This window comes from Abramis brama (genome assembly GCF_963993115.1).
Source record: "Abramis brama genome assembly, chromosome: 14".
NCBI classification, from domain to species: Eukaryota; Metazoa; Chordata; class Actinopteri; order Cypriniformes; family Leuciscidae; genus Abramis; species Abramis brama.
The window spans coordinates 34,857,915-34,884,692 of record NC_139976.1 but is presented as its reverse complement, the minus strand read 5'-3'; the positions used below and the strand labels follow the sequence as shown (position 1 = coordinate 34,884,692).

The 26,778-nt window shown below is 36.3% G+C and overlaps 2 protein-coding genes across 3 annotated transcripts in view; one reads left to right on the top strand and one right to left on the bottom strand.

Annotated features, from left to right (window-relative positions):
• The window catches only part of wnk4a (WNK lysine deficient protein kinase 4a), a 60,578-nt gene extending 36,209 nt beyond the window's left edge, over positions 1-24,369 (bottom strand). For both annotated transcript variants that reach the window (XM_084135972.1, XM_084135973.1), the window contains exons 1-2: positions 24,062-24,369; positions 23,204-23,836 (exon numbers count right to left, since the gene is read on the bottom strand). In XM_084135972.1, the coding sequence (XP_083992098.1) occupies positions 23,204-23,809 (606 nt within the window). In that variant the 5' untranslated portion in view covers positions 23,810-23,836; positions 24,062-24,369. The remainder of the gene's footprint in view (positions 1-23,203; positions 23,837-24,061) is intronic.
• The window catches only part of LOC311096687 (integrin alpha-X-like), a 569,425-nt gene that overhangs the window by 233,202 nt on the left and 309,445 nt on the right, over positions 1-26,778 (top strand). The gene's annotated exons all lie outside the window — the stretch shown is intronic.

The window sequence follows — 26,778 nt, the reverse complement described above, 5'->3', positions numbered from 1 at the left end:
TTTAATTTTTTCTCACACAGTAATTTTTATTTTGGGTGACCTACACATGATACATATTGTTGCATTTTTGTATTGCGATATATTGTTACACCTCTATTGATTCATGCTCAAACATGTATTTCTCCCAACCCAACATAACTACTGTTTCCCTAAACTTGGCCCAAGGCTTTGTGACACCAAATGATTGACAAGCATTGTTGGTCTTACGCACACATTGAGTCCCTCAGTTCATTCTCACGCTTTACGTCAGTTCACCTGAAGTACAGTACTATTCCCCAACAACCACTGCAAAAACACAGCCAAACATTGACACACATTTACACATGATACATATACACGGCACTAATCTTATTAGCGACTCCAAACATCAGTTCTGCATTTTCAGTCAACACAGGATTGCCTTTCAGACTTGAGTATGTGCACAATCAACACTGAGCTTCTGTCCCCATATTTGTGACGCAACTTGAGTCCTTCTCATACACACAGGCACGTTTTTAGCAGAGTTAATGTCATTATCTCATCAAATACACTCTGTAGGACTATATCTGTGCTGGGAAAACAAACTGACGGAGGTGCAGGGGAGTCGAGTAGGTCTTACTGTCACCAGCAGAGCCTATACGAAGAAGTGCGCGAACACGTATTTAGGTAACCAGAACCTTTTTCCAGGATGTAAATATCATAAAGGTACATTTGACTTTCCATCGCCTTCTAAAAGCAGAGACGTTTTTCCTATAATTCCACTAACTAACTCTCTCTCTCTCTCTCTCTCTCTCTCTCTCTCTCTCTCTCTCTCCCTCTCTCTCTCTCTCTCTCCCTCTCTCTCTTTCTCTCGCTCTCTCTCTCTCTCTCTCACTCTCTCCCACTCTCTCTCTCTCGCTCCCTCTCTCTCTCTCTCCCTCTCCCTCTCTCTCTCCCTCTCTCACTCTCTCTCTCTCTCCCACTCTCACTCTCTCTCTCTCTCTCTCTCTCTCTCCCTCTCCCACTCTCTCTCTCTCGCTCCCTCTCTCTCTCTCTCCCTCTCCCTCTCTCTCTCCCTCTCTCACTCTCTCTCTCTCTCCCACTCTCACTCTCTCTCTCTCTCTCTCCCTCTCTCACTCCCTCTCTCTCTCTCTCTCGACAGTAATCGATTGTCGAGTTCACGCGCATAGGTTTAGTACCTATGATCACGCGCGTGAACTCGACAATCGACTACTGTGGACTTTGACCGAAAACAGGATGTAAATACAAGTATGTGCGCTGGCTGAATAAACATCATTTTTATTCATATCTTTCACATCTATTGCAGTCAGGTGATCACCGTGTTCACTCTAAAGGAATCACTCACATTGGCTGTGCACTTGTAATGACACATCAAGGATGTTAAGAGGCTAAAAGCAGGTTTAAAACTTGCCCCAATGATGTCAACAGGGTGCAAATTTTAAAAAGAGGATAACACGCTGTAGGCAACACCGATTTTTGTCGTTGTTCTCTGTACTGACAGCACTCCAAATTTACAAAAAAATGAGCTCAATGTTAAAATTGACCGGAGTTCTCCTTTAACCATATTTCAAAGATAATAAAAGTATTTGTGTTATTACATATAAAGATATATTTAAGTCCTACTTAAGCGGGTCAAAAAAGCACCTCTTCAGTTCAAATTCACAGTATTTATAAAACAGTATGCAAGAAGTACCCGGATAACTAACTACTTACAGTAGTGCACATTCAAGAGAGGATTTGTGAATGGCAGTGAATCAGCGCAACTGTAGGTCACATAACAATGACAACATGACAAATGGTAGCAAAGTAAGAACTTATTCAAAATAAGCACCTACTCAGAGAGTAAGCAACTTCCGCAACGCCATTGCTTTTGCTCCTGAATCAATCCATGTTTTGAATGAATTGATTGAGTGAATGATTCAATGACTCATTCATAAAGACTTTTGACCCTGTAAAATTCCCACACATAATGATGGTCTGTGCTGCGTTTCCCAAAAGCATTGTTAGCCAACTTTGTTCGCAAGTTCAGTCGTGATCACCATAGTTCAACGAGTCAGTGTTTCCCGAAACCATCGTTCTAACGAACATTCACAAACAGCATCGCAGAGTTGTGTGGTTGGAACGACAGCTCTCGACCTGTGGTTAGAAGCAGAGTTTCTAGCTTGCATGACATGTGGACTTAATAAATCCTTATCTTGAGCAAAATAAGCAAGCTGACATTCAGTACAACCTGTGTCTTTTATTTAGAATACATACAAATGTCATTTACGTCTTTTAGTTTGTCAAGAGACCGTTTTTGAAGAGTGCGCATGTGCGAACGTGCTCTAGTATGTAAGAACGAGCCTATGATTGAATCTGGAAATAAAGCAAAATAACTGAGAAAAATTAGAAATAGTCCTCGGATGTCATGTCTGTAATTTATAGCAAAACATCTAGTGTTAATTCGATCTCAAACAGATTCATTAAAAGAAGTTATTACTCCACCCCGGTGTGACGTCATAAACCAACGTGGTTGAACGACCACTTTGCGACAGCATGGTTTCGGGAAACAGTCGTGACTAGCCAGTTGATTTCTTCAACGATACATCGTACTTTAGTAGTGAACCAGCGAGTTACGTCGTTGTTCGGGAAACGCACCTCTGTTTGGAACGTGGAAATTGATGTATTCATAGATTATGCTGTAAAAAAGTTGATTGACTAGTTTAGTCAATCAGAGGTAAAATCTCTATAAGGCGCAGTCTCTTGTGGCTCGTTGTTTTATTTGAACAGCTTGTTTGTAAAACAGTAATGTATTTCATGAATTGGTGATTTAATTTGGTTGTACTAAAGGGTTAAAATTAACATCCTGGGACCTGCACAGTTAAAACATGTTAGAACAGCATGATTGATACACGGTGGGCTTAAACGGGGGCGATCCTGGAGGATTATGCCGGCCTAGAAACAGCAGCTTGAGTTAAGGACAGCCTAAGGCACAGCGAGGTATGATTACAAAATGACACATAACAACCTCTACAGGCTTATCATGATTGAAAGAGGGAACCTAAGGGCTTTTCAGCCATATGGTAGCGCTTTTGTGCTTGAGTATACGCATATGGGACAGCCATTGTGAAAAATGTTTCGCTGTGTGTTTTTTGTTATTGGCACATTGAAAGCATCATTGGTGTGTGGTACTATTTACAGGACAGAACCTGATTTTAGTTGCCACAGATTGACCAAACTGCACACAACATACCTAGTATTTTGCATGACACTTACTGTAATGTGCAGTTTATATAATAAACACCTACACTAAATGCAATATCAGAATTAGAATATTAGTTCTGGGGAGGGATTTACAAAAATCTTCTTAAGAAAAAAAGTTAAGAAAAGTTGTAAGTGTAATTTTTGGAAAAATCTTGAGAAGTTCTCAAATATATTTTAAGAATAAAATGACCGACGTTGGTGTTACTTTTTGTTGCTACTGGCTTGACCAGAGTTCAGATATCAGCGACACATTTTTAATGCGAGTTAAAAATAATTATTTTAAATGAGCCTGTCTTAAAATGGACAGTATTTTGCAATATGCCTATTATATAGTATATAATAAATACCTACACTAAACACAACATTTGAATTAGATTAATAACTAAAAAAAACTTGAATGAACTTGAAAAAAATGAAATGACAGGTGTTGCATTAATATCTATTATATGCAGAAAGTGTTATGTTGCTTAATGCTTAATTACAACAATTAATTCGATACAACCCAACATCTTACTTTTGGGGATTTGAAGCTTGTTCTAACTTAAAGGTAGGGTATGGGATTTTGACAGATTTTGAAAATACACAACTCAAATGGTCCTACCTTCTTTCCTCCAGCGCTGGCCCTGACTCCACCCATTCGAATGGGGGGAGGGGGATGGGGGAGGGGGGTATGATACGACCGTTTGATTGACGAACTTACTGTCCAATGATTCTAGGTAGTCTTGGAAATGATTGCCTGGAGTTTTTCGAGTCCTGCCCGTTCCACAGATGATTAAATTGCTTAATTTTAATTTCAGTGCTTCTAACTCAGTGGCTGTAAGTCGGTTAGGAATAGAATTTCAAGTGATTTTGAAAAAATGGGCAAAAAAGAGAATCACATACCCCCACCTTTAAAAAAGTTATTTAAGAACATAATTTTTAAGAACATACTTCTGAAGAATTTTAATTATCCTTAAGTTTTGTCTTAAGAACAATAAAAAGTGCATATAAATCAAAATATAAATTTTTTCTTAAGTTGTAGAACATTTTAAGAATGTTTCATGAATCCAGCCCTCGGTTATCATATGCAAATGCCTTTGGTGTTCATGCAAATTGGAAGTGTTTTTATTTTCATATTTTTTCCATTTTAGTTTTACTATCTTAGTATTTACTATAGTTTTACGGTTATCAATTTAAACAAATCTTTAGTTTAGTTCTTCAATCCTGTGTGCTTGTATTTCTGTTTGTTATTGAAAGATATGCTGATGTAAGTTTTTGGAAAGCATTTTATTATAAATTGCCTCATTGTGTTATTATATCCCTGAATGTCCAGAAGAACAAATGTACAGAAACACATGTGCGTTCAATCAGAGCACACCGCTGGGGGTTGAGAGCAGTGCGGGCCAGCAGTTTCACAGCGCTGGTTAACTCCAAACTGCCCAGACCAGAATGCACTGCTTCAAGTATACCGGCCTCTGCTGAACTCCAGCCAAACCACATTCCAGAGACCTCTAAGCCAGTGAAAAATCCAGTGTAACTTAAGAAAAGTTAGAGAGACCGTATGCTAGGAATTTGCTGTCATTTTTCAAACGTCAAATCCCAAAATCGTTCAGAAAAGCAGAGTACGGATGTACTCACACTAGGCACGCTTGTCTTGTCTCGTGCCCCCTCCACTCCCCTGCTGATCTGCACACACACTTACTCCGTGTCGGAGCACGCTTACGTCATTTACCATGCAACTTTTTGTTTTGAAGAAAACAGGAAGAAAAGCACTTTTGCTAATAGACCGCCTATTAGATTTATCATTTATGCCACACAGTGATGTTCACTTGACTGTGCTGAACGTATCAGACGATTATTATAGAGGCAGCTGACGTTGATGGAGGAATTTGCAGATTTACTATTAAAAAAAAACTACAATTCCTGTTTGTCAATAAGGAGAGAACCAGCCACCTTAATCGCAAAGGAAAAAAATAATGATAATTGATTATTGATTGATATGACAATAATAGGGATTACTATTACATTTATTATTTTTGTCTGGTTTTCCAGTACAAGTATCTCAACTTTCTTAAAGGGATCCTATTATGCTTTTTCACTTTTTCATCTTTAGTTAGTGTGTAATGTTGCTGTTTGAGCATTAAAAAAAGGATCTGCAAGGTTACAAAGCTCAAAGTCAACTGCAAAGGGACATATTTTATTTAACAGAATCCACTTTCCAAGAACTACAACGAACGTGTTTTTTTCTGGATCGTGTGAAGTCATAATGTTACTCATTTAAGACTAAAATGCATGTTTGAGCTGTTTTAACTTATGTCACTGCCATTGTTTTAACTGAAAGCAACTTGCACTGGCATATCTTAAAATATGTCACTGCCATTGTTTTATCTCAAGATGCACACCAGTAATATTTTTGTTTAAATGCTAATCCTGGCTTAATCTAAGCCCTGTTTGTGAAACCAGGCCTTAAAGGGATAGTTCTGCTGAACACAAAAGAAGATATTTTGAAGAATATGGGTAACCAAACAGTTTATGGGCCCCATTGAATTTTTTCTCCATACTATGGAAGTCAATAGGGCCCCAAACTAAATTTTAATTTTGCTTCTCAAGTAAATGTATCTTGATCTTGAAGAAATGTTGAGATATTTTGGAAAACAAGACAAAAAGTAGTGTACTATTACTACTACTGAATTAATTACGTAGCTCCACAAGTTGCTATTAAACACACCTCCACCAGCTAATGGAATAAACAGATCAGACTTATAACCATTAACACATGCATATTGCATCAGGTTTGTAAATGACACCGAGCACATTTGTAGACAATGAATGTCTCTCTGTTGAGTCCTTTGACATACAGTACAAACCTCGAGTTATATTCTGCCTGAATTCAGTTACATAAGTAGAGTCATTAGAGAATTTAGAAACTTGACTTTTTGTTAAATTACAACTTTGGTCCAAAGAGTTCTGAAACATCAACAAAAATTAATTAATTCCAGCAAGTAAACAGCACTGGAAGAAGAAGAAGATGAGAAGATGCAGGGAGATCATAATGAAAATGAATATAAACGCTCCAGGGGCTCCAAGCTCCACTTTTCTATTGAATCACATCCAACACTAAATCTGTGTGAAATACATGGCACAAACTTAAATCCTCAGACACCATGCTTCATCTTCCTGACATTTCAAGCTGGATAGAACATTATGAATTTGTTGAAATGAAAAGATGAAATAATGCTTGTTGCGCCTCCTTTTTGGAAAATACTTCTCACCCTGTCCTCAGGCCATTCGTTTAGGTGTAATATGCTCTGAAATGTTGCAAGACATCTGTTACATTAGTGTGGAACATTGTGTTTATAATAATTATAACTGAACACGGAGTACCCCTTATTAAAACATGTGCACATGTCAGTCAGCAGAATCAATATAATAGTAATTCAGACATTATATAATATTTTAAAATGGATAGCTTTTACTATTGCGTCGACGATGACAAAATATAATTTAATAATAACATTCTTTTTAACAATATAACTTAACAATATCTCTACAGGGAATTGGCACGCCATCATTTACTAAATTCAACACATACTGCACCGTTTGCATATGTTCATTCATCAAATATCTCTGAAAAATCATAAAATAAAAAAAAATCAGATTGCATCTGGGACAGATGCTTCTGTTAGTTTCAGCTCAGTACAACTTGTGGGTCCCACATTGCTCACGGTTTTGGGACTTTTACTTTTACTCTTTTTACTCTTCCATGAAACTTATATTGTGGTCTGGTTATGGAGGTCTGTAGAAGTGTGTGTGATTAAATCCAGGCTGAAAATGTTCTGGCCCAGCTCCACATGCGTGTTAACTAAGCAGTGTTGATGTTAAAAAGCTCCACATGAGTAGGCAGCACCTGTCAGCACCTTCATTAGGATGAACACAAGCCGTGCAGGAATATGCCAGCGTCACTGACATACTTCAAGCGATATCGAAGAACAAACTGGTGTGACGTCATTTTGAACAAAATCAGTGGACAGCGTCAGGATTTTCATTAACAGAAAATTAGCAGTTAGCAGCAAAGGTATTTCAAACATCTTTTTACCCCTAAGCAAAGAACAAAAAAAATGCTTGCGAGTATATATGGGACAGATTAACACTGTCCTGGTGTAACACCCTCCGCTACGTACATATCACAATGAAGAAATGTTGCTGCAGTGCAGCAGAGAAGCATTCGAGAGTAAAAAAATCAATAAAAGGAACAGAAGAGGAAGCTTTTTCCATTAGGACATTAGGAATATAGGAAAAAATCATCGCTATTAATTTTGGAGTGGAATGTGATCAGGACGTGTTTTCATAATATTCACCCTAATATAGCTATCATAGAGTTTATTTATCCGTCAGCTGGGTTATGTTTCAGTGTATTTATTGACAGAAGTGCTAGACAGTATTCATCAAGTGGATCTAGGCTGCACAAAATGTTCCTCCTTATCTCTGAGTGTGTGTGTGTGTGTGTGTGTGTGTGTGTACAGGAACAAAAGAGGCTTTAAATGAAGGTTAGTTTGACAAGACTTATCTACAGAGCACAACCACTTTATCGACTTTGATTCCGGAAATAATTTTCTCAATCAAAACATTTCTGATTATTGCAACTTAAAATCAGCATATTAGAATGATGTAATGATGCTGAAAATTCAGCTCTATATCACAGGAATAATTTACATTTTAACATATACAGATACTTGAAATTGTTTGCAAAATATTACTGTTCTTACAGTATTTTAATCAAATAAATGCAGCCTTGATGAGCCTTCTTTCAAAAACATTAAAAAAAATCTTAATTATTCATAACTTTTAGATGTCTATTTAGTTTATTCTAAAATATTTATATATTGAGCACAATGACCATAAGAACATAATTTTTTCAGTTCCACAACTCATCTCATCGCTCATTATGACTGTACCTCGTTCTGGAAACACGCTGGCAAATGTTTGGCATTGTGCTCTCATTCAAGAGCTGATAGTGTTACTATTTATAAAAGCAGCGGCAGGGACACATACTGTGAGAGACACTGATAGTGACCGTCGGCACAAAGAGAGAGGTGACTGAGAGGAAGAAGACTTTGGGAAGAGACCAAAATATAGGTTAACACAATATGGATGTAAGCCTTCATGTCACAGTAAATGGCTGTAAGTGATGGTTGTCCAGAGAGACATTTCAGTCTTTCCCAAAAATACAAACTGAGAAGAAGCAGTTTTAAAGTCACATTACTATTCAAGCCAATGAAGCACAGAGAACTCAAAAAACACTGTAGTTTATGTTGTCATATATAGACTGCTGTTATGGTGTTTTTTGGGTCATTTTTCGAGCTTAAAGGGGTCATCGGATGCCCTTTTTCCACAAGTTTGTACGATTCTTTAGGGTCTTCATGTAAAGTTTGTAAGATACTTTGGTTAAAATTCCTCAGTGGTTGTGTAAAACACCCTTTTTACCTCCTCAAAAACACCTCTGTTCACAGCGACCTGTTTCGGTGTATGTCTCTTTAAATGATAATGAGCAACTGCTCGTCCCCCCCTCCCCCTTCCCCTCTCTTCCATGGGGAGTGTCACACAAGACACATAAAGTGCTGCCTTGGCGGACAGTATACAAATGGCTGAGGGCGGAAATATGCTAATACGGGACAGTCCGTCAGTGGTCGTGGGCGGAGTATGAGCAATATGACATCATATGACATCATATTGCTCAGAAAATCCAAATGGCTTGATTACTGAGAGTGTTTAGACTTTTTGAGGATTAAAAAAAAAGGATTGAATGGATTTTTTTCATAGTATGGTATGGTGGTTGTGTCCACACACTGCAAAGACACATTTATATGCACATTTTGCATCCGATGACCCCTTTAAAGGGATACTTCACCGTTTTTCATATTAAATTATGTTATTCCCTTAACTAAGACGAGTTGATACATATCTCTCTCGTCTCATTGCGTGCACTCAATCGCTCTGGCGCGCGGCGACACTTTGATAGCACTTAGCTTAGCCCAGTTCATTCATTAGGATCCAAACAGAGATGAAGCTAGAAGCGACCAAACACCTCCACGTTTTCCCTATTTAAATACAGTTACACGAGTAGTTACACGACCAAGTATGGTGACACAAAATAAAACGTGGCGCTTTTCTAAGCGGGTAAAAAGGATAACTATAATGTATGGCGGAATAGCACTTGAAGTTGGAAGCACTTCGACGCGGCGCAGTAAACACCTCCAAAGCCTAAATTCAATCTGTGCATCATGTAAAGCGATCGAGTCTCTTCGTAAAATTGAGGTTAAACCACTGGAGTCAAAGGGATTACTTTAATAATGTCTTTACTATCTTTCTGGGACTTAAAATTTGTATGCTTTTGCATTCCCTTGCAAATGTTTTGCTTTCCCCCAAGAAACTGCATTCCCTCGCAAAAACTTTTCCGTTCCGTTCATGGGTTGTATTTCGTGTCGCATTTTTGTTAATCTTGATTTCTCACAATCTGTGTGCTTTTTCTAGGTAAGACGGAGTGAACTACGGTGCTAATAGAGTCACATGAACACGCACGTCATGTAGCCGTGCACAGAAGACCAAGATTTTCTTTAAATAATACTTACAATTTAATATCATACACCCCCAGAACACTTTGAATATACGGCACAAGGAGTCGCATGGAATCATTCTGTGATACTTTTGCGTCCTTTTTAAAAGAAAAGCTTGATGCTGGTCGCTATTTACTGCCATTATATAGACTTTTATTTAAAATCTCCTTTTGTAGTAGGCCTACATAAAAGAAAGGAGGGCATACGACATTAGAACAACACCAGGGTGAGAAAATGATGACTTAATTTAGATTTTAGGGTGAACTGTCCCTTTAATGTCCCCCAGCATGAAAGAGAACGAGGACACACCGCTGGGCTCAATGACCTGCTGCCGTCTAACTCTCACAACAGGCTTGTGCTTGTACAGCGCTGTCGTTAGAAAGCATACGCTTTAGATGGTTAGTTCTGACATTTCCTTTTTCGAAAGGAAATGTCAGAACTTACTGCACTGCACATTTAGCCATCTCTTCAGAACAAGCAGCTCCTTACATGTTGTTCACAAAAACGTATGATGTACACAACCCTAGGGTTAACAATTTGCATTAAATAAAGGTGATTTAAAAAGGCCAGACCAACAAAAGGTAACAGACGTCATGAAGCACAGATTCATGCTTCTTGGATCCTGGGCTGAATTTTTCCCAGCTGGAGATTTTGTATTATTGTCTTGTGAATGACCCCCTTATCATTATGGGACAATCTCTCTGACTATCATTAGACTTTACAGTTATTAATAAAATTGCTGCAATCCCTTAAATGGGTTCAAACAGTCTCGTTGCAGGTAAGCAGTCTCTTCTCAATCATTTTTATGGAAGACATTTTAATCAAATGGCAATTTGATAGTCATTCACAAGCATTCCCATTTATTTAACTATATCTCTTTATGTCAACTCTCTTTAACCCTTTACAGTTATGAACAATGTTTGGAAAATAATGGTGCAGAAACAAATTTAACTCAGAAATTGCTAGTATTACAGTGTATTAAATAAAATAAAAATGAAGTTTAAAGACTGAAATAATATTTTCTTGTAAAACGTACTCATCATCTTTGTTTTATTAACGTCAACATTTTATTTTTTTTACATGCATTCACTTACAGTAAGTGCTGTCTTCAATCACATGCACACTAAAGATTGAAAGATTTATTTCTACTTTTGATAGCGTGACCTAATTAGTCAGATTAAATACTTATTGTGACTTGTATAAAACCAATTCATCCAGATGTTACCACTTTACTGTGTAGTGGTTTTATACAATCTGAGACCACAAGTGAAAATGCTTTGATTAAGACAAATCGACTAAGAAATACTGGCAAAATGTAGAGATTTCGTCCCAATGGGGGATCAAACAGAATAAGAACAGTTTTCTTATTCATTCTTTCTGCCTACATTATTTAGTCTGGAAAAACTGCTGCTTTTTGCCAGTCTGTTTGGTCTTTTTTCCATTCAGATTTATTGATTTCTGGGTATGGGTGTTTTCATTAGCCAGAATGACTCAATGTTTTCCTCAAGCTGAGAGAAGGACATAAAAGCACAATGAAGTGATAGTTAGATAGCTGGCAGTGTTGATCATTCTGAGGAAAACGGTTTGGAAACAGACTAGGCTCTTTCTTTGTTCTCTGTTTGAAGGTTGTGCTCGGATACTCTTACTTTCTCGCTCCCTTGTGGAAAAAAAACGTGAAAATATTGAGTTTTCAGTTGACTGGAAACACAAAATGCACTCCTCACGCTTGTTTAGACCCCCTTCAACACCGAGACTAATCGAGTTGGGAACATTTTTAAGTCCAAATGAGTCATTCTTATGGAAATGTTCTGTTACAAAGATTAGTTGTCTCATCAAAGTACCTCACAGAGCAAATTACAACAACAGGTTTTGAATGTTCATGTTCTTGGTCGCTTACAGTAAATACAGATACAAAACGGTTACACTTTATTCCACTTTAGACATTCTACTAACTATAAGTAACTTTGCAACTACATGTCTCATAGCAGTCATTACAGTATTAGCAGACTGTTAGGTTAGGGTTAGGGTTAGTAGAATAAGTTGACATGTACTTGCAAAGTTACTTATAGTCAGTAGTAAGTCTGTTGAGGGAGTATCAAAATAAAGTGTTAGCAGATATTAAGCAGACAGTTTACTGATACTCTAATGACTGCTAGTTGACATGTAGTTGCAAAGTTACTTATAGTTAGTAGAATGTCTAAAGTGGACTATGAAAATAAAGTATAACCCAAAACTCCCAACAAAGAATAAAAATAACATACTGTAAGATATTTGTCATCATTTTTGGGCTGACGTCAAAGACTAGTATCAGTGACCCCTAGGTCTAGAGTCGTGTACAGTATATTCAGCAAATCTTGGATGCATCAATAAGGGTTTACGGTTAGTGTAATAAGGCAAGTTGCATAGATGTAGGTCAAATTTTTGTTTGTTTGTTTTGTTTCCGTGTGAAAAAGTGCACTTAATGCACTTAGTGTACTTCAAATCGCAAAAGTATATTTTTTAAAATACTCGCAGATAATAGAATATTAATGAAATAGAGAGGCCACTTAAAGACAGTACATGACTATGTTTGTTAACACTTTTTAATAATGTCGAATTAAAAGTTTAACTTAAAAGTACAATTTAAATCATTGTGTTCTAATCATCTTTGTCATGCTTTAAAGAAGTACACTTATTTTTTGACATACTAAAGCATGTACAGTACTACAGTTTAATTTTAACTGTAGCGTTATTCGATATGACATTTAAAGTGAATATATTTTAAATGTACTAAATTGCAACTTCAGCATTACAAATGTGTAATTAGAAATATATTAAAATTCATGACATACAAGTTTCATTAGAAATGACATTAAAGTAGTATAGTTTACCAATGTTTGTCAGTATACAGTATTCATCAGAAGTACATATTTCAAAGAGACAATAGCAGTAATTATGAAATTACATATAAAGATGAACTTAAGTGGGTCAAAACAGCATTTTAATTTTAATTTTAATTTCAACTAACTGCATTTAATATCAATTTACACTTCATTTAAACTTTGTTTAATTGTAAATAACATTCAATTAAGTGCCCGAAAAAAAAAAAAAAAAAAGTGTACTAAAGTGTACTTTTTACAAGTTTTGAAATGGTTAATAGGTTGGTTTTCTTGAAAATAAAAATTAATTCACACACCCTTACAACCTTATTTAATACCCTTTAATACTCTTATAGGAAATTTAAATCATTACTCATTTGAATCCTGTTGTATATTTTTGTGCATATTCAAACTTTAAAAACGTCATTAATAATGTTTCAGATCAAATTAATCACAAGTTAGAAAAGTGTTAAATGTCTTTCTTGTTGCATAATTGCACTGCATCATCAGCAAGCAATGCTCTGCAAACACACTTGCGTTTTTTCACTAGAAACAGCTGTAATCTCCCTATATCAGTTGGCACAGAACGTACACAGTCATACATGAACATAGTGTACAGCAGCTCTACGTGACGAACACGGGCGTTTCAACATCACTGCAGACCTCCGCCTCTTTTCGCACCGAAAGGGAATATATTTGTCCAGCAGGCAGATGCTGATTAGATACTGCATTTGAAAGACCCCTTTTCTTGCACTGCTGTACAAAACTCAAGCTGAAAACTTCAGATAAACAGCAGCCACTCGTCAGTGAAAGTAAAAAGAGTCCACACATAGTGCTTGACGTGCTCCCGTGGATGTCAAGATCAACATGTTAAGGGATGTTTCTTTGCACCCTGAAATAAAGGAACAGGGAATTTTGACATACTTTGATTTTTACAATGAATCTCATTAAAAAAAAAAATGGTAACACTTTAGTTTAGGGTCCAAATCTCACTATTAACTAGTTGCTTATGAGCATGCATATAACTAGGATATTGGCTGTTTATTAGCACTTATAAAGCACATATTAATGCCTTATTCAGCATGAACATATTCCACATCCCTTAATCACCCAATACCTAAACTTAACAACTACCTTACTAACTATTAATAAGCAGTAATTAGTTTATTGAGGCAAAAGTGGTAGTTTATAGTTAGTTAATAGTGAGAATTGGACCCTAGTCTAGTGTGACCAAAAATATTATTATATATTATTTCAGTAGTTAATTATTTATACCGCATGGTAGCATTTGCTTTACTGTGTAATATAGGACTTCTTTTTTTTTAACCTTATTTTCATGTTTTTCTCGAAGTATGGATAACTAATTACAGAAAGTTGTTCAAATTCAGTTAAAATACAGAAGTCTCCTCATAGCTATATGTCACCACTACTTTTAGTTTCAGGTCAGAGTCAATGCATTTCTACTTTACATTACTAACTAGAACCAGATTCTCCTGGTAAGAGAAAATGCAACTCAATTTGCTTGTAACTCATAGACATTGCAGTAGATTCACCAACACACAATCAGAGGTTAAAAGGGTTAAAATGTGTGTCAAAAACCGATTAAAGCATATCCGATAATTGAAATTCAATGCAGTCGGCAGCCGAAGGCAACAATGTTCTGTTATGCAAACTCTTTATGAGCATGACTGCATGCATGCTGAGAAATTATTGATTATGAACGGGGTTCAATTACATGCATTCTTTAACCCTAATAAAATGGTTGATCTGCAACCATATTGTCTATTTAAAACTTGTTTACTGCAGTAGATTTAAATAGCATTAAAGTAATGATTCAGGTTTAGTACAAGTTAAGCATTCGTGAAAAACAAGTACACTTTAGTATACTTTTAAAAGGAGTATTTATAACGGAAATTATGTACTTTAAAATAATATACTTAAGTGTGAATGTAATGTTTTTGAACACTTAATTGCATGTTATTTATGAATAAATGCAAATAAATGGTATTAAGTATTTATACTGTCGAATGTACAAGCATCTATGATAAACTAAAATATACTTTAATGTCATTTCTATTGAAACTTTAAATGTAAATATCAAATAAAATTACAGATTACAAATTTTATACAGATAAAATTAAATTCACATATGCTTTACTCAACGCATCAACATAAGTGTACTTCTTTAAAGCGCGACTAAAGATTTTTAAGTAAAAAAATGTATTAGACATTATTACATTATTACTTTTAATACACTACAAGTGCACATTCAATTCAATTAAGCCCACTTCTTTCTTTTTCATCTTAGGCTGTAGTTTCATGTGCTCATTAAACATGCATATGTATGAAGCAACAGATTAGTAACACATCACAGTGAATGTTCAGTCTAAGAGCAAATCCCACAGCAGAGTATCTGAATATTAGCTGTAATCTATTCTCTGAACTACAGCACTGCGGTTTTACTGACACACATAATGTTTTATTGCATTACCCAGCAAAGCTTTAGACCCACAGGAAGTGAATGGCCAAGGTCCAAGCGCTGGGTAACTGGCTGACTGGAAATGTACAGAGATCCAGACAGGAGAAAGAGATGTGAAGACATAAACTCTAGGCTGGAAAATGAGTGCAAATATTAGATTTGCCTCTCAGAAATAGAGAAACAAGAAAACACCATAAAAAAATAATACTTTTTCTCCTTGGAATAAAAGAACAAAATGTTCTTATCCTTGTCCTTCCCATTAGGCACTAACAGCAATGGCATTCATATCTTGTTCACATTAGCAACACTGAGCACTGAATGCTTTGATGTGAATTGTTCTCTTGGCCATGTTCCCTGTATAGTCTGCCCTATTTGGGGAAAGCAGAGCTCTGAAAGGAACGCGGTTGTCAGGTAACTATGTGTTCCTGAATCCACAACACTGTCACGATGTTCATATCTGATGTGTTATTGTAATCATCATATTGTGAGTGCCAATACATGCAAAATGATATGACGTTGCTTCCCGCACGTGAGTGGCGCTAAAAGCACGCTCAGGTTTATCCGAAACAGATTAACGTGAATCTGGCAAACGTTTTATTACGCTGGTTGTTGTATTGTGGCAGTTCAGAAGTGAAATGTCCACTGAGTGGCTCTGGTTAATGCTCTATCACGTTTGAAAATAACGTAGAACCCACGCTAAACCTATAAACGATAGTGTTAATAAAAGCAGATGTGAGATAAAAAGGCATTTACTGAAGTAGACATGCCATTTTAGCTGCTTCTACAAGTCTTTTATCGTGACTCGTGCTTCATAGGACTCATAACCAAACTCTCTGCATCGCAAGTACCATGCTGTACCATGTGAGCTGGTATGTATTATATAGAAATTAAACCCGCCAAAGTGGCTAGTAGGATTGACTGTGTTACACACCACTGCTGAAATCCACTTGCATTTGGTGGGTGTTAATGTCAAGCCCTGCGCAATATGATAAAAGTGTTCTGTGGTCATTACATAGTATTGTGCAAGAAACCTACCCTGGTAATCCAGAGTTCTCGCGAGAGCACAAGTTGAATTTGCTCAGCGAGTTACTCTGGTGTTGAGTAATGATGCTCATTAAATATGCCCTTGTATCCGAGCTAGGGGTGTGACGGTTAGTATATAACCGTGAGACCGACGGTTATAGTTGAACACCGTCATTAGAACTCTATAACCGCCAAAACCGTGTTATTAAAATATTTTTTACAAACATTTTTTATCATAGAGAATGTTTAAATACTAATTAAAAACAATTGTTAACAGTCTGTGTTATTAATGGTCTACGTTGTTTCCAACTGTATTTGATTCTTTGCCAAGTACCCCCTGACCGACCGCCAATCATTTGAGATAGAAATAGAAGCTATGATATAGTGATGTGCCATCATTATGAGATTTATTGAACTAATGAAAAACATTTGCAATAATAAACATTAGCAATGAACATTTGAAGTCGGGAGACATTGTTTTTACCACTTAATGAAGTTTTGTTTTGTAAATCGTCAGACATGATTTTTACCACTTCATTAAGTTTTGCTTTGTAGAAAACCTTTCTTTAAAGCGAATTTCGTTTTGTACAAATTGTATCTTAATTTTAATAAATGTATCATCAACCAATTGCATGTATTTAATAAATAAAAAGCATATAGGAGACAATATAACCGTGACATGGAGGCTCCGAATAAAAATATAGGAGACCCCCCCCCCGACGACGGTTATGTTACGAACCGTCACATTTGACTGACGTCATAACCGTCATCACCAATTCTGAAACCGGCACACCCCTAATCAGAGCTGCACCAATCACATCCGGTTATCTGATATAGGCGGGCCAGAGGCGAGCTAAACAGAAGACGACAGCGCTGCGACGTCGAAGTCATTAGTAAACATTGCAAGATGGCTATGGATGAACACCAGTTGTTTGAAACGGCTTTGGCCGCTCCAATGAACGAGTTAGACTTGGCTTTTTATCTAAAAGAGGAACAGAAGACGGCGCTCGAATCGTTCCTTTGCAAGAAGGGCGTTTTTGCTGTTTTGCCGACCGGATACGGCAAGAGTCTAATCTACCAGTTAGCTCCGCTGGTAGCTAAGCGCATGGGGCTTGTTGTGATTGGTCGTAGTGTTATCCAGTTGTGTGCAGTGAGATTTTCAAATGCATGCTTGGTGCCGCCCCTCGAGCTGGCCGAGTTTCATTAGTCGACGCCAGACCATTAATCTTTCAGATTTAGGTCTGGATTTCCAGGCTACAAGAAACCACATGAAAACAGGAATTTATTAACCAATAATCTGTCCTTGTAATCATGATTTGTGTGAAAAGGAACAAAAGTTGTTAGTGTTTTATTGCCACTAGTGTTCAATTCAGCTGGAATGAAACTGCAGTAAATTGTATTTATAAGCACATTTTTGAATATGCTGAGAATGGAATATTATTAATTACTGAGAATGCAATATTATTCATGAGTCACAATTACATGTCTTTACAAAATTGCTGCGGTTCAATCCCTAGCCTGAAGCTCACTTTGATCCCTTTAGTTGCTATTCAGGTTTATTATCATTAATTAAAACTAAAACAAGTTTTAGCATAATGATAAACAATATGCTTCAAAAAAAAAAAAAAAACACATAAACTGAAACAAAACAAGGCAACATATCTCATTTATTTGTTTAGTTTAGTTGAAGTACTAAAATAACTACTAAATAAACTTCTTTTTAAAATAAAAGTAAAAACAAAAACTTCAGACATTTTTAAGAAAAAATAATAATACAAAGGCAAAAAATAAATAAAAATGATTCAAACTTTACCTAAAAATTCAAATGAAAACAAAAATATAAAAATACAAAATACAAAAGCTATAATAGCATATATCACATTTTTGAAGTTTCTCCTATGAATACTTAATTGAGGGACAAGCTCAGTGGGGGAAAAAAAATCCATAATGGTGGATGAGGTGAGAATGTACACAAAACGACTTGGCTCTTATGACAAACTGCTTGTAATCTTCCTCATTTGTAAGTCACTTTGGGTAAAATTGTCTATATAACAAAAGGATGAAATTCTTCACCAGGGGTCTCATTTATAAAACTGTGCGTAGGAACCTTACTAAAAGTGTACGTGCGCCTGAAAGCCAAAAATGGCGTACGCAAAAAAAATATTCAGACTTATAAAACCGTTCGTACGCCAGAAGCTGCGCAGAATTCACTTTATAAATCCCAGTCAGCGGAAGATTGTGCGCACATGCGTCTCCTCCCCGAAATATCCATATATGGAGCTTACAACGCCTAGTTTTACTATGCAGATCCTCATCTGCATATCATTTGCATATGATTATTCATCCACGTGATAACGTTTAACGGTACAAGACACATTACATTAATAAAAATCATGTACTTGCCTATCCTTGTCTTGTTTTTGAATACATAAAGTAAAATACATTTAATCTTTTACACTGGCCGAATTGTATTTTTAATTGATTTATATTTTTAATGGAAACAGATAGGCCTTGGGCATTATTTGCACGAAACTATTTTCTCAGACAATCTTGTATTATCATGATAAGCAATTATCTCTGTGGTTAAAACATTAAAACACAGCACGCCACAGGGAAAGTGTTCAAAAACATCGCATTCACAACAAATATTTCTATTGATTGAATTTGAATATAAAAAATGTTAACTTCTCAGTAATGATTTCATGTTTAAGTGTTCTCCATTAATTTGAATGGCATATTTAATCTAAATGTTTATATCAGAAGTAAAACATAGTTTAAATCATTATTTTATTTATTTAAACTGTTATTTGCGTCAGTTTCACTAAACGGCCCAACGCTCGCTGGCGAGGACATTTAAAAAGGGATGGATATTTGCTTCAAGTGACAGGCTTGGTGAGTGAAATTATATTTGTATTATCTTTCTGTATATGTTTAATTTTTGACCAAAAAGACATTTAACTCCAGCTCACCATCGGTGTCGCCAAACTGCTCCATCTCCAAAACGTTCGTACCCATGGGTCAGAGTTTGGAAAAGGTTCTTTGGGGAACCAAAGTCTGCAGTACCAAATGAGGAGGATTGATCTGGAAGGTGCTCATAGGTTTGTGTGTGTGGACATGCACGAGGTCAGATTAGAAAAGGTCAGACCACTGGCGGTCAGCTCAAGATGATGTCATTGTGACGCAGCATCATCAGAAATCCCATCAGACCTTCAGGGGGACTCGCTCTTCTACACACTCACACCGGGACTGATTTAGCTTAACCGGCTTTAACAAGCAGCAGGAAAGAGTCGAATGCATTATTAAGTGATTTAAAACAGAAATCTGCAACAGTTGCTCACTAATTACTGAGAATGCAATAACATATTCATGAGTCAAAATTACATGTCTTTACAAAATTGCCGTGGTTCAATCCCTAGCCTGAAGCTCACTTTGATCCCTTTAGTTAATTAATTCAGGTTTATTATCATTAACTAAAACTAAAACCATAAAAACATTAACTAAAACAAAACAAGGCAACATATCTAATTTTCGTTAGGTTGAAGTACTAAAATAACTACTAAATAAAATAAAAATAAAAACTTCACTTTTTTAGAAATAATAATGCAAAAGGCAAAAACACACAAAACAAAATTACTAAAACTTTACCAACAACAAAAATATAATAATAAAATATAATTCAAAATATTAACAAAAACGACGCCATATCAATGATAATAAAATAACATGATATTATAGCAATTAAAGAACTTTCACCCAATTTTCACCCAAAAATGTCATGATTTACTCACCCTCATGTCATTCTAAACCCATATGGTCATTATGTATACATTTTGAAAATTATCAGTCAATAATGACTTAAATTGTTTCTCACACAAAATTTGCATGAGATATGGACTATATTTATAATGCTTTTATGGTGTATTTGAGTTTTTTTTTTTTTTACTGAACAAGCCCTTTATTTGTGGTTGTTGTATTGAAAAAGAGAAGCGTGAACATTCTTCAAAACATCTCCTTTTGTGCTCAATGGAAGAAAGAAAAGTCTTAGAGGTTTAAAATGACATTGAATAAATAGGTTGACTAAATAATGACATCATTTTCATTTTTGAGTGCACTAGGTTCTGTGTTTCGCTTCAATCTCAAGCCCAAAGCTCCCTTTTATCCCTTTAGTTCAAGCTGATATTACAGCAATTCCCTCAAAATACTAGGAATGTGACCTTCAGGCATTGGGAGCGTTTGAGTGTTTTGAATTATCATCATACGATATGATACATCAATCCCATCGCCGGTTTTAATACAGTCATAATCCGGGCCTCACTTTCCCCTGAGAAACCCCCATCATCACAAGAGTACATGATGCTGAAAGCAACAGGTGCAACAAATCCTCACATGCACATTCACCCTGTGTTTACACTTCTGAATAACTCTGCCAACTCAGCCCTGTTCCACTCCTATCAGTCCTATCAAAACAAAACATGTTTTCCAAAAGCCAGCATAGTATTAAATGGATCCAGACCATTAAAGGGATAGTTTCCACATGTCGTTCTAAACTGAAAAAACTTTTGTTGATCTTCGAAACACAAGTAAAGTTATTTTTAATATTCCATCATTTTTGTCCACTCATTAAAAGTCAGTGAATTGTCAAGCTTCTAAAAGCACCTAAAGACATCATACTTCAGTTCAGTTTGATTAAAAATGGCAACAATTTAACAAATGTCTTCCTTTGAAATTTCTCTGCATTTTAAAAATATATTATCGAAATTATTATCTAACAATATATGATCTAAATTATTATCTCAATACTGGATTCAGAAAAATATTAAAACTGGGCTTTATGAAATAATATTTTATATTATAGTTTATTAATTATATATATATATATCTTTTTTTTTTTTTTTTTTAAACCAAATAATCCATACTATGTAATCAAGATTCATTTTACATGCAGCTCTGTATTCTGAATCATTTGTTTTTAAGGCATTTTAGGAAACTTCTGAAACAAAGTTGATATTAAAATAAAGCACAACAGAAATATCCAAAAGAGCAACCCCAAACAGTGATCCTCTGGTGGACTGTGAGAGAACGTGAGTACGTGTGTACGTGAGTCTGTGAGAGAACGTCTCTCTTAATGAACGCAGAGACGTGTGGAAGGCATGTATTAACACAGTTAAGTGTGGAAAGAGTGACCGCCTGACTCTGACGCGCATTATTGCTGCTGGTCGACAGAATGCTGATCAAGGTCAAAGAGAAACAGGAGAAAGTAGACAAACCTGGACAAGTGATTTCACAAATCCCCCTACAGCTTCAGGTACAACATCAAAAACATGTTTGAGCTTTACACAGCATAGAAACAGAGAAAAGACTTTTGCACGTAGATGAGAGCATCTTGTTCAGTGGGACAGTTGTTGCACATGATCCAGCACGACTGATTAGATTTTATAAACATAGAGCCTGACTGAACCTGAGCGAAGAGAAGTATAATCACATCGATTTTCTCCATCAAGATATTGGTTTTAATTAACCTTTCAGGACAGACCTTCCACAAGCTCTGAGATTGATTAGTGATAGTATTCACTTCTGCACAAGGAGAAATTCAACTTGATTTCCATTTGTTGGGAAAAAGTTGTTGAAAACTTCTTGAAACACATTTAACTGCCAAATTCACAGTTAAAAACTACCCATAACTACCCCAAAAAAAAAAAAAAAAAAAAAAAAAAACATTTAAAAGGATAGTTCACCCAAAAACTTAAATTCTGTCATTAATTACTCCCCCTCAAGTCGTCCCAAACCCGTAAGACGTTCATCTTCAGAACACAAATGAAGATCTTTTTGATGAAATCCAGAGTGTTTGAGCTTCTCAAGAACCAATGAGGTTCATTCTCGTGTTTCGCAGCACGTTTGAGCTTCAGCAAGAACCAATGAGGTTCATTCTCGTGTTACGCAGCACGTTTGAGCTTCAGCAAAAAACAATGAGGTTCATTCTCGTGTTACGCAGCACGTTTGAGCTTCAGCAAGAACCAATGAGGTTCATTCTCGTGTTACGCAGAGTGTTTGAGCTTCTCAAGAACCAATGAGGTTCATTCTCGTGTTTCGCAGCACGTTTGAGCTTCAGCAAGAACCAATGAGGTTCATTCTCGTGTTACGCAGCACGTTTGAGCTTCTGCAAGAACCAATGAGGTTCATTCTCGTGTTTCGCAGCACGTTTGAGCTTCAGCAAGAACCAATGAGGTTCATTCTCGTGTTACGCAGCACGTTTGAGCTTCTGCAAGAACCAATGAGGTTCATTCTCGCATGTCAAGCAGGATCGGTTGAGCTTCTGTTTATGTTTGCCGAACAATGTTTAAATGTGAATAAAAGCCTAAATTAAATCTGTTCATCATATAAAGCGATTGAGTCTCTTCAGAATAATAAATACTTTAGAACTTTTCTTAGTTCATGTTGACTAATGTTAACAAATGGAACCTTCCTGTAAAGTGTAACTGAGAAAAGTAGCTCTTGCTACTCATATGTTAACATGTTTTTATACTTATAATAAAGGACTATACGTTCAATAAATGATTTATTGATTTACTATACTGTTCATTATGTCATTTCCAATGCTTTATGGGACGAATAGCAAATTCACAATTTTGTTTTCCGAATGTCAATGACGATTTGTTGCGAATCAAATGTGACAATGTTGCGATTAATCTCGGATTGGCTTGGTTTGGTTCATGGCTCTTCATTTTAGATTTCTGTTTAGGACAAAAACACTCCAAGCAAGGCAGCTAAAACAGCCCACATGTGCTTTTCCATGCATCCGTGCAGAAGTCAAATACAGAAGAATGGTCTGATAGGCTTGTAAGCCACACATCTGGAACATCTGCTCCATTTGCTTTATTACAGTATACTGTATGGATAGGTTGTGCATCAGGTCTAAAAATCATTATCCTCGCCAACACCAATATATGACTGCAAACTGATGTCTAAACCTGCATGGACTATCCTACATAACTAAAACATTGCCATACCTTTAAAGAAAGAGACCTTACCTGTAACTCGCACCATGCCACTTCCACTGTGGTCTCAGTGTCCAGCCCCTTGTAGACCGTCTTGAACGACCCTCTCCCAATTTCAATGTTGAACTTCAGATACCTTCCATCCGGTGAGGTGGCCACCGCTTTGGTCTCGATGTCCTCTTTCTCGTCCTGTTCCAGTCTGCTCACAAATGGGCGTCGTGGAACCACATGCTCGACCTTGGACCCCTCAATGTCTGAATCTGAACTGGCATCCTGAGCCGGGGACAGAGGCGTCTGGCCGGAGCTTCTCCAGTCCTCTGGAGCTGCAGGATTGGGTGCAGAAGACTCTGGGCTGGAGACCAAAGATGGAGAACTTGGAGATGCATGGTCTGTTTTATCTTCCTCAGTTCTTCTCTCTGATAATATGTTTTCAGAAGACCATGACAGCGCTTTGGAGAGTGTCTCAGTGTATATTTGCGGGTCAATATCCACACTGAGTTTATGAAGCACGTATGAGTTCCTCCTCGCGCTCAAGGAGTGCGTTCGCAGCATTGGCACTCTGGGGAGACAGTCCTCCTCTAATTCAACAGGTAAACCTGGAAAACCACGTCCAGCGAACTCAACTTCGGCTTGAGACATGATGAGGACCGCTCAAAGCATCACAAACTGGATGGGAAAAGACAAAATAAACAAGCGCGCGCATTAAACGCAAAGCATCAAGAACATTATGTGCCTGACGGTTGCGTCTTTTCTTCACTCTTACAAGAAAATATGACAAATATAACAGCAAATTAGGTTATAACAACAACAGCAACAACAACATAAAAGAGATATCGTTCTTTATATGGAATATATAACGTCCACACAACGCGCAAGTGAACTTAGATTTACCTTATTTAGAGCAGTCTGAAATGACTCCAGATTTGAAATAGCGCATTAAACTCGAGTCTCTCCACACGCGCGCGCGGTTGCTTCGCATTCTGCAGAGGCGCGCGTGCACTACAGCTCTTCACAGTGAGCGAGCGGCTGACTCCGCCCCCTTCACCTGAGTGAGTGAGTCCAGCACTATTTTTTAGTCTATGGTCCCGCACAGCGTTGGGTTTCACTGCAGGCTTGAGTAAGTCAGTGCCTAGATCTATCTGTGCCATTAGAACACCTTGTGTCGGTTCGCTTGCGATGTCCGATCCGTTCTTTTGAGTGAATCGTTTTAACAGGATCACGTGGTCTGGACCAGGGGGGTTAAATTTTTAGAGGCCACCCAGATATGATAATCGTCGCGACAGGTCTATGTTCTTGTATAAAGATCTATTTAAACGACATTACAGTTTCTCAAGCCATTTACAAACTCATCTAGTTAAAATTTATATGTGTATTTATTATGGAGCCTATCATAAAATTGACAATCAAGAAATCAATTGGGAACAGTTACTTCAAAGAGTTCATTAAATTACTATTAAAGATGTCCTTGAATTTCATTATTCATAGACGTTCATATACAAGAAACTTGACATCTAAATTCACATTTAGCTATGAGCTGAAAGAATAACACACACCCCATAGAGTCTGGGTGGACTATTTTAGACTTTTCTCATGCTGGATTTAGGACACGATTATTAAAGAATTATTCTGCCCCCAAAATACAATTAATAATAATATATTTAAAAAGGGCTCTGCTTGTCATGTTTTTGTCTGAATTATTTTGGTCATCTAATAAAAGCAACATTCCACATAAAAAAAAAAAAAAAAAAACACAAATCTTTTGCATTTCTTGTTAAAATTAAGTAACTCCTAAATATACAATTTTTGTTTCATGACCCTATTAATGATTTTGATTCACAATGTCTACAGCAGAATGGGCCAAAATAAAACAGAAATATCACAGAGCTTCATATCTAATAATATCTATCAAATCCACAACCAACAAAGCACACCAAAAGCAATACATTATTAACTGTAAAATCATTGTCTCTTATATGGAGAGTATGTTGTTTGTCTATGTCTCTCACAACCAAGAGCAAAAACCTTCTGCAAACCATAGTAAACATCTGCTGTAAAAACACTGGATTGTATTCATGAACTCTAGCTCGTCTAAACCAGAAAAGGTCCAGGATCTGAGGGACAGCTCACATTATCCAGCGCAAGTTCAAATGGTGCCAGAAACTTAAACCAACAAAGCATCATTCATAACGGAGGCTAATTTACTCAGGAACTTCCCTCCTGTACTTCTAATAATTGTGTAGTATATATATTTTTTCAACTTACACAATTGTGTTCAATAGCCTACATTGTACTGTATATTCCATAACATACAGTGGCTGCAAAATGTATGCCTATCTGATTAAGTTAAATTAAAAATGTATTATAAGTACATTAGTACCCTTGCATCCATGTCTGTTCCATTATCTGTGTTCAACACTAAACTGGCCCTCAGGGATGATTAATAAAGATGCATTGCATTATTTTGTAAAGGATGTTCAGCAGAGGGCGCTGTTTCATGACGCGCGCACGTGAGCGCCACCTGTCTCTCTTTCTCTCTTACTGACTGGCACATGTAAAAAACCTCTATGGTAAAAACAGAAGGTCATTGGATTTAGCAAATATATGTAAATTAATAAATTATATGTAATCTGGATTACATAATTAGATTCCAAAAATTAAATACTGTATTGAGATTATAACACTTTTTAAAATACTTTTTTTTTTTTACATGATTATTTATTATTCACAAAATGACAGTAAATTATTCAGAATTCACTGATTCTCCTTAAATCTTCTTTTTTATCTTTTAAATGTCCTGTTTTATGGAATTGTACGCACAGACCGGCCACTAGTCAGGCAACTATAATTGCATGGAAAATTGAAAGGCCACACAGCAAAAACAAATAAAATATTTCATCTTTTTTTTCTTTTTGCTAGTTTTTTTCTTTTGATTTATTTTCAAATTATTTATTTTAATTTAACTTGATTAATTATGATTTAATTAATTATTAGCTTTTCATAAATGTATGAACCCCCTGTAGTTCCTTCCCAAACCCTATGGGAAACCCTGACATAATGTAATGTTTAATGCACTTTATGTTGTCGATAAAAAGAAGAAAAAAAATGGAATAATTTTTCTTTCTCTTTGTATTTTTTATTTGGTACAAGATTGTCCTGTTTAAATCAATGTTATAAACCAGATAGGTCAAAACTAATCAAAAGTAGTCAGATTACATTACCTACAATGTGTAATATATTACATTACAAGCTACAAATTTTATCATGCAACTCATATTCTGTAATGGACTAGTAATCTAACCAGCATTCTCTTCTCTTCTCTTCTCTTCTCTGATGACTCTGTGACTCAACCTGTGACTCTCATGAGATCCACCAATAGCAAACCACAACCATCCAATCAATTTTTCTTGTTCGAGAAGCCGTTTCCCTTGGATATACGTAACAATTGTGAAGAAAAGACTAAACAACTTCAATTTTAAGTTGCTACTTTTAACAATCTGCTACTTTTTTCCAACAATTATTAAATTAAATGCAATTTAAAATGATTTTTTGTGCACTGTATAAAATAGATTTTTATTTTTAAACATTTCTGTACATATCCGAGAGACCAT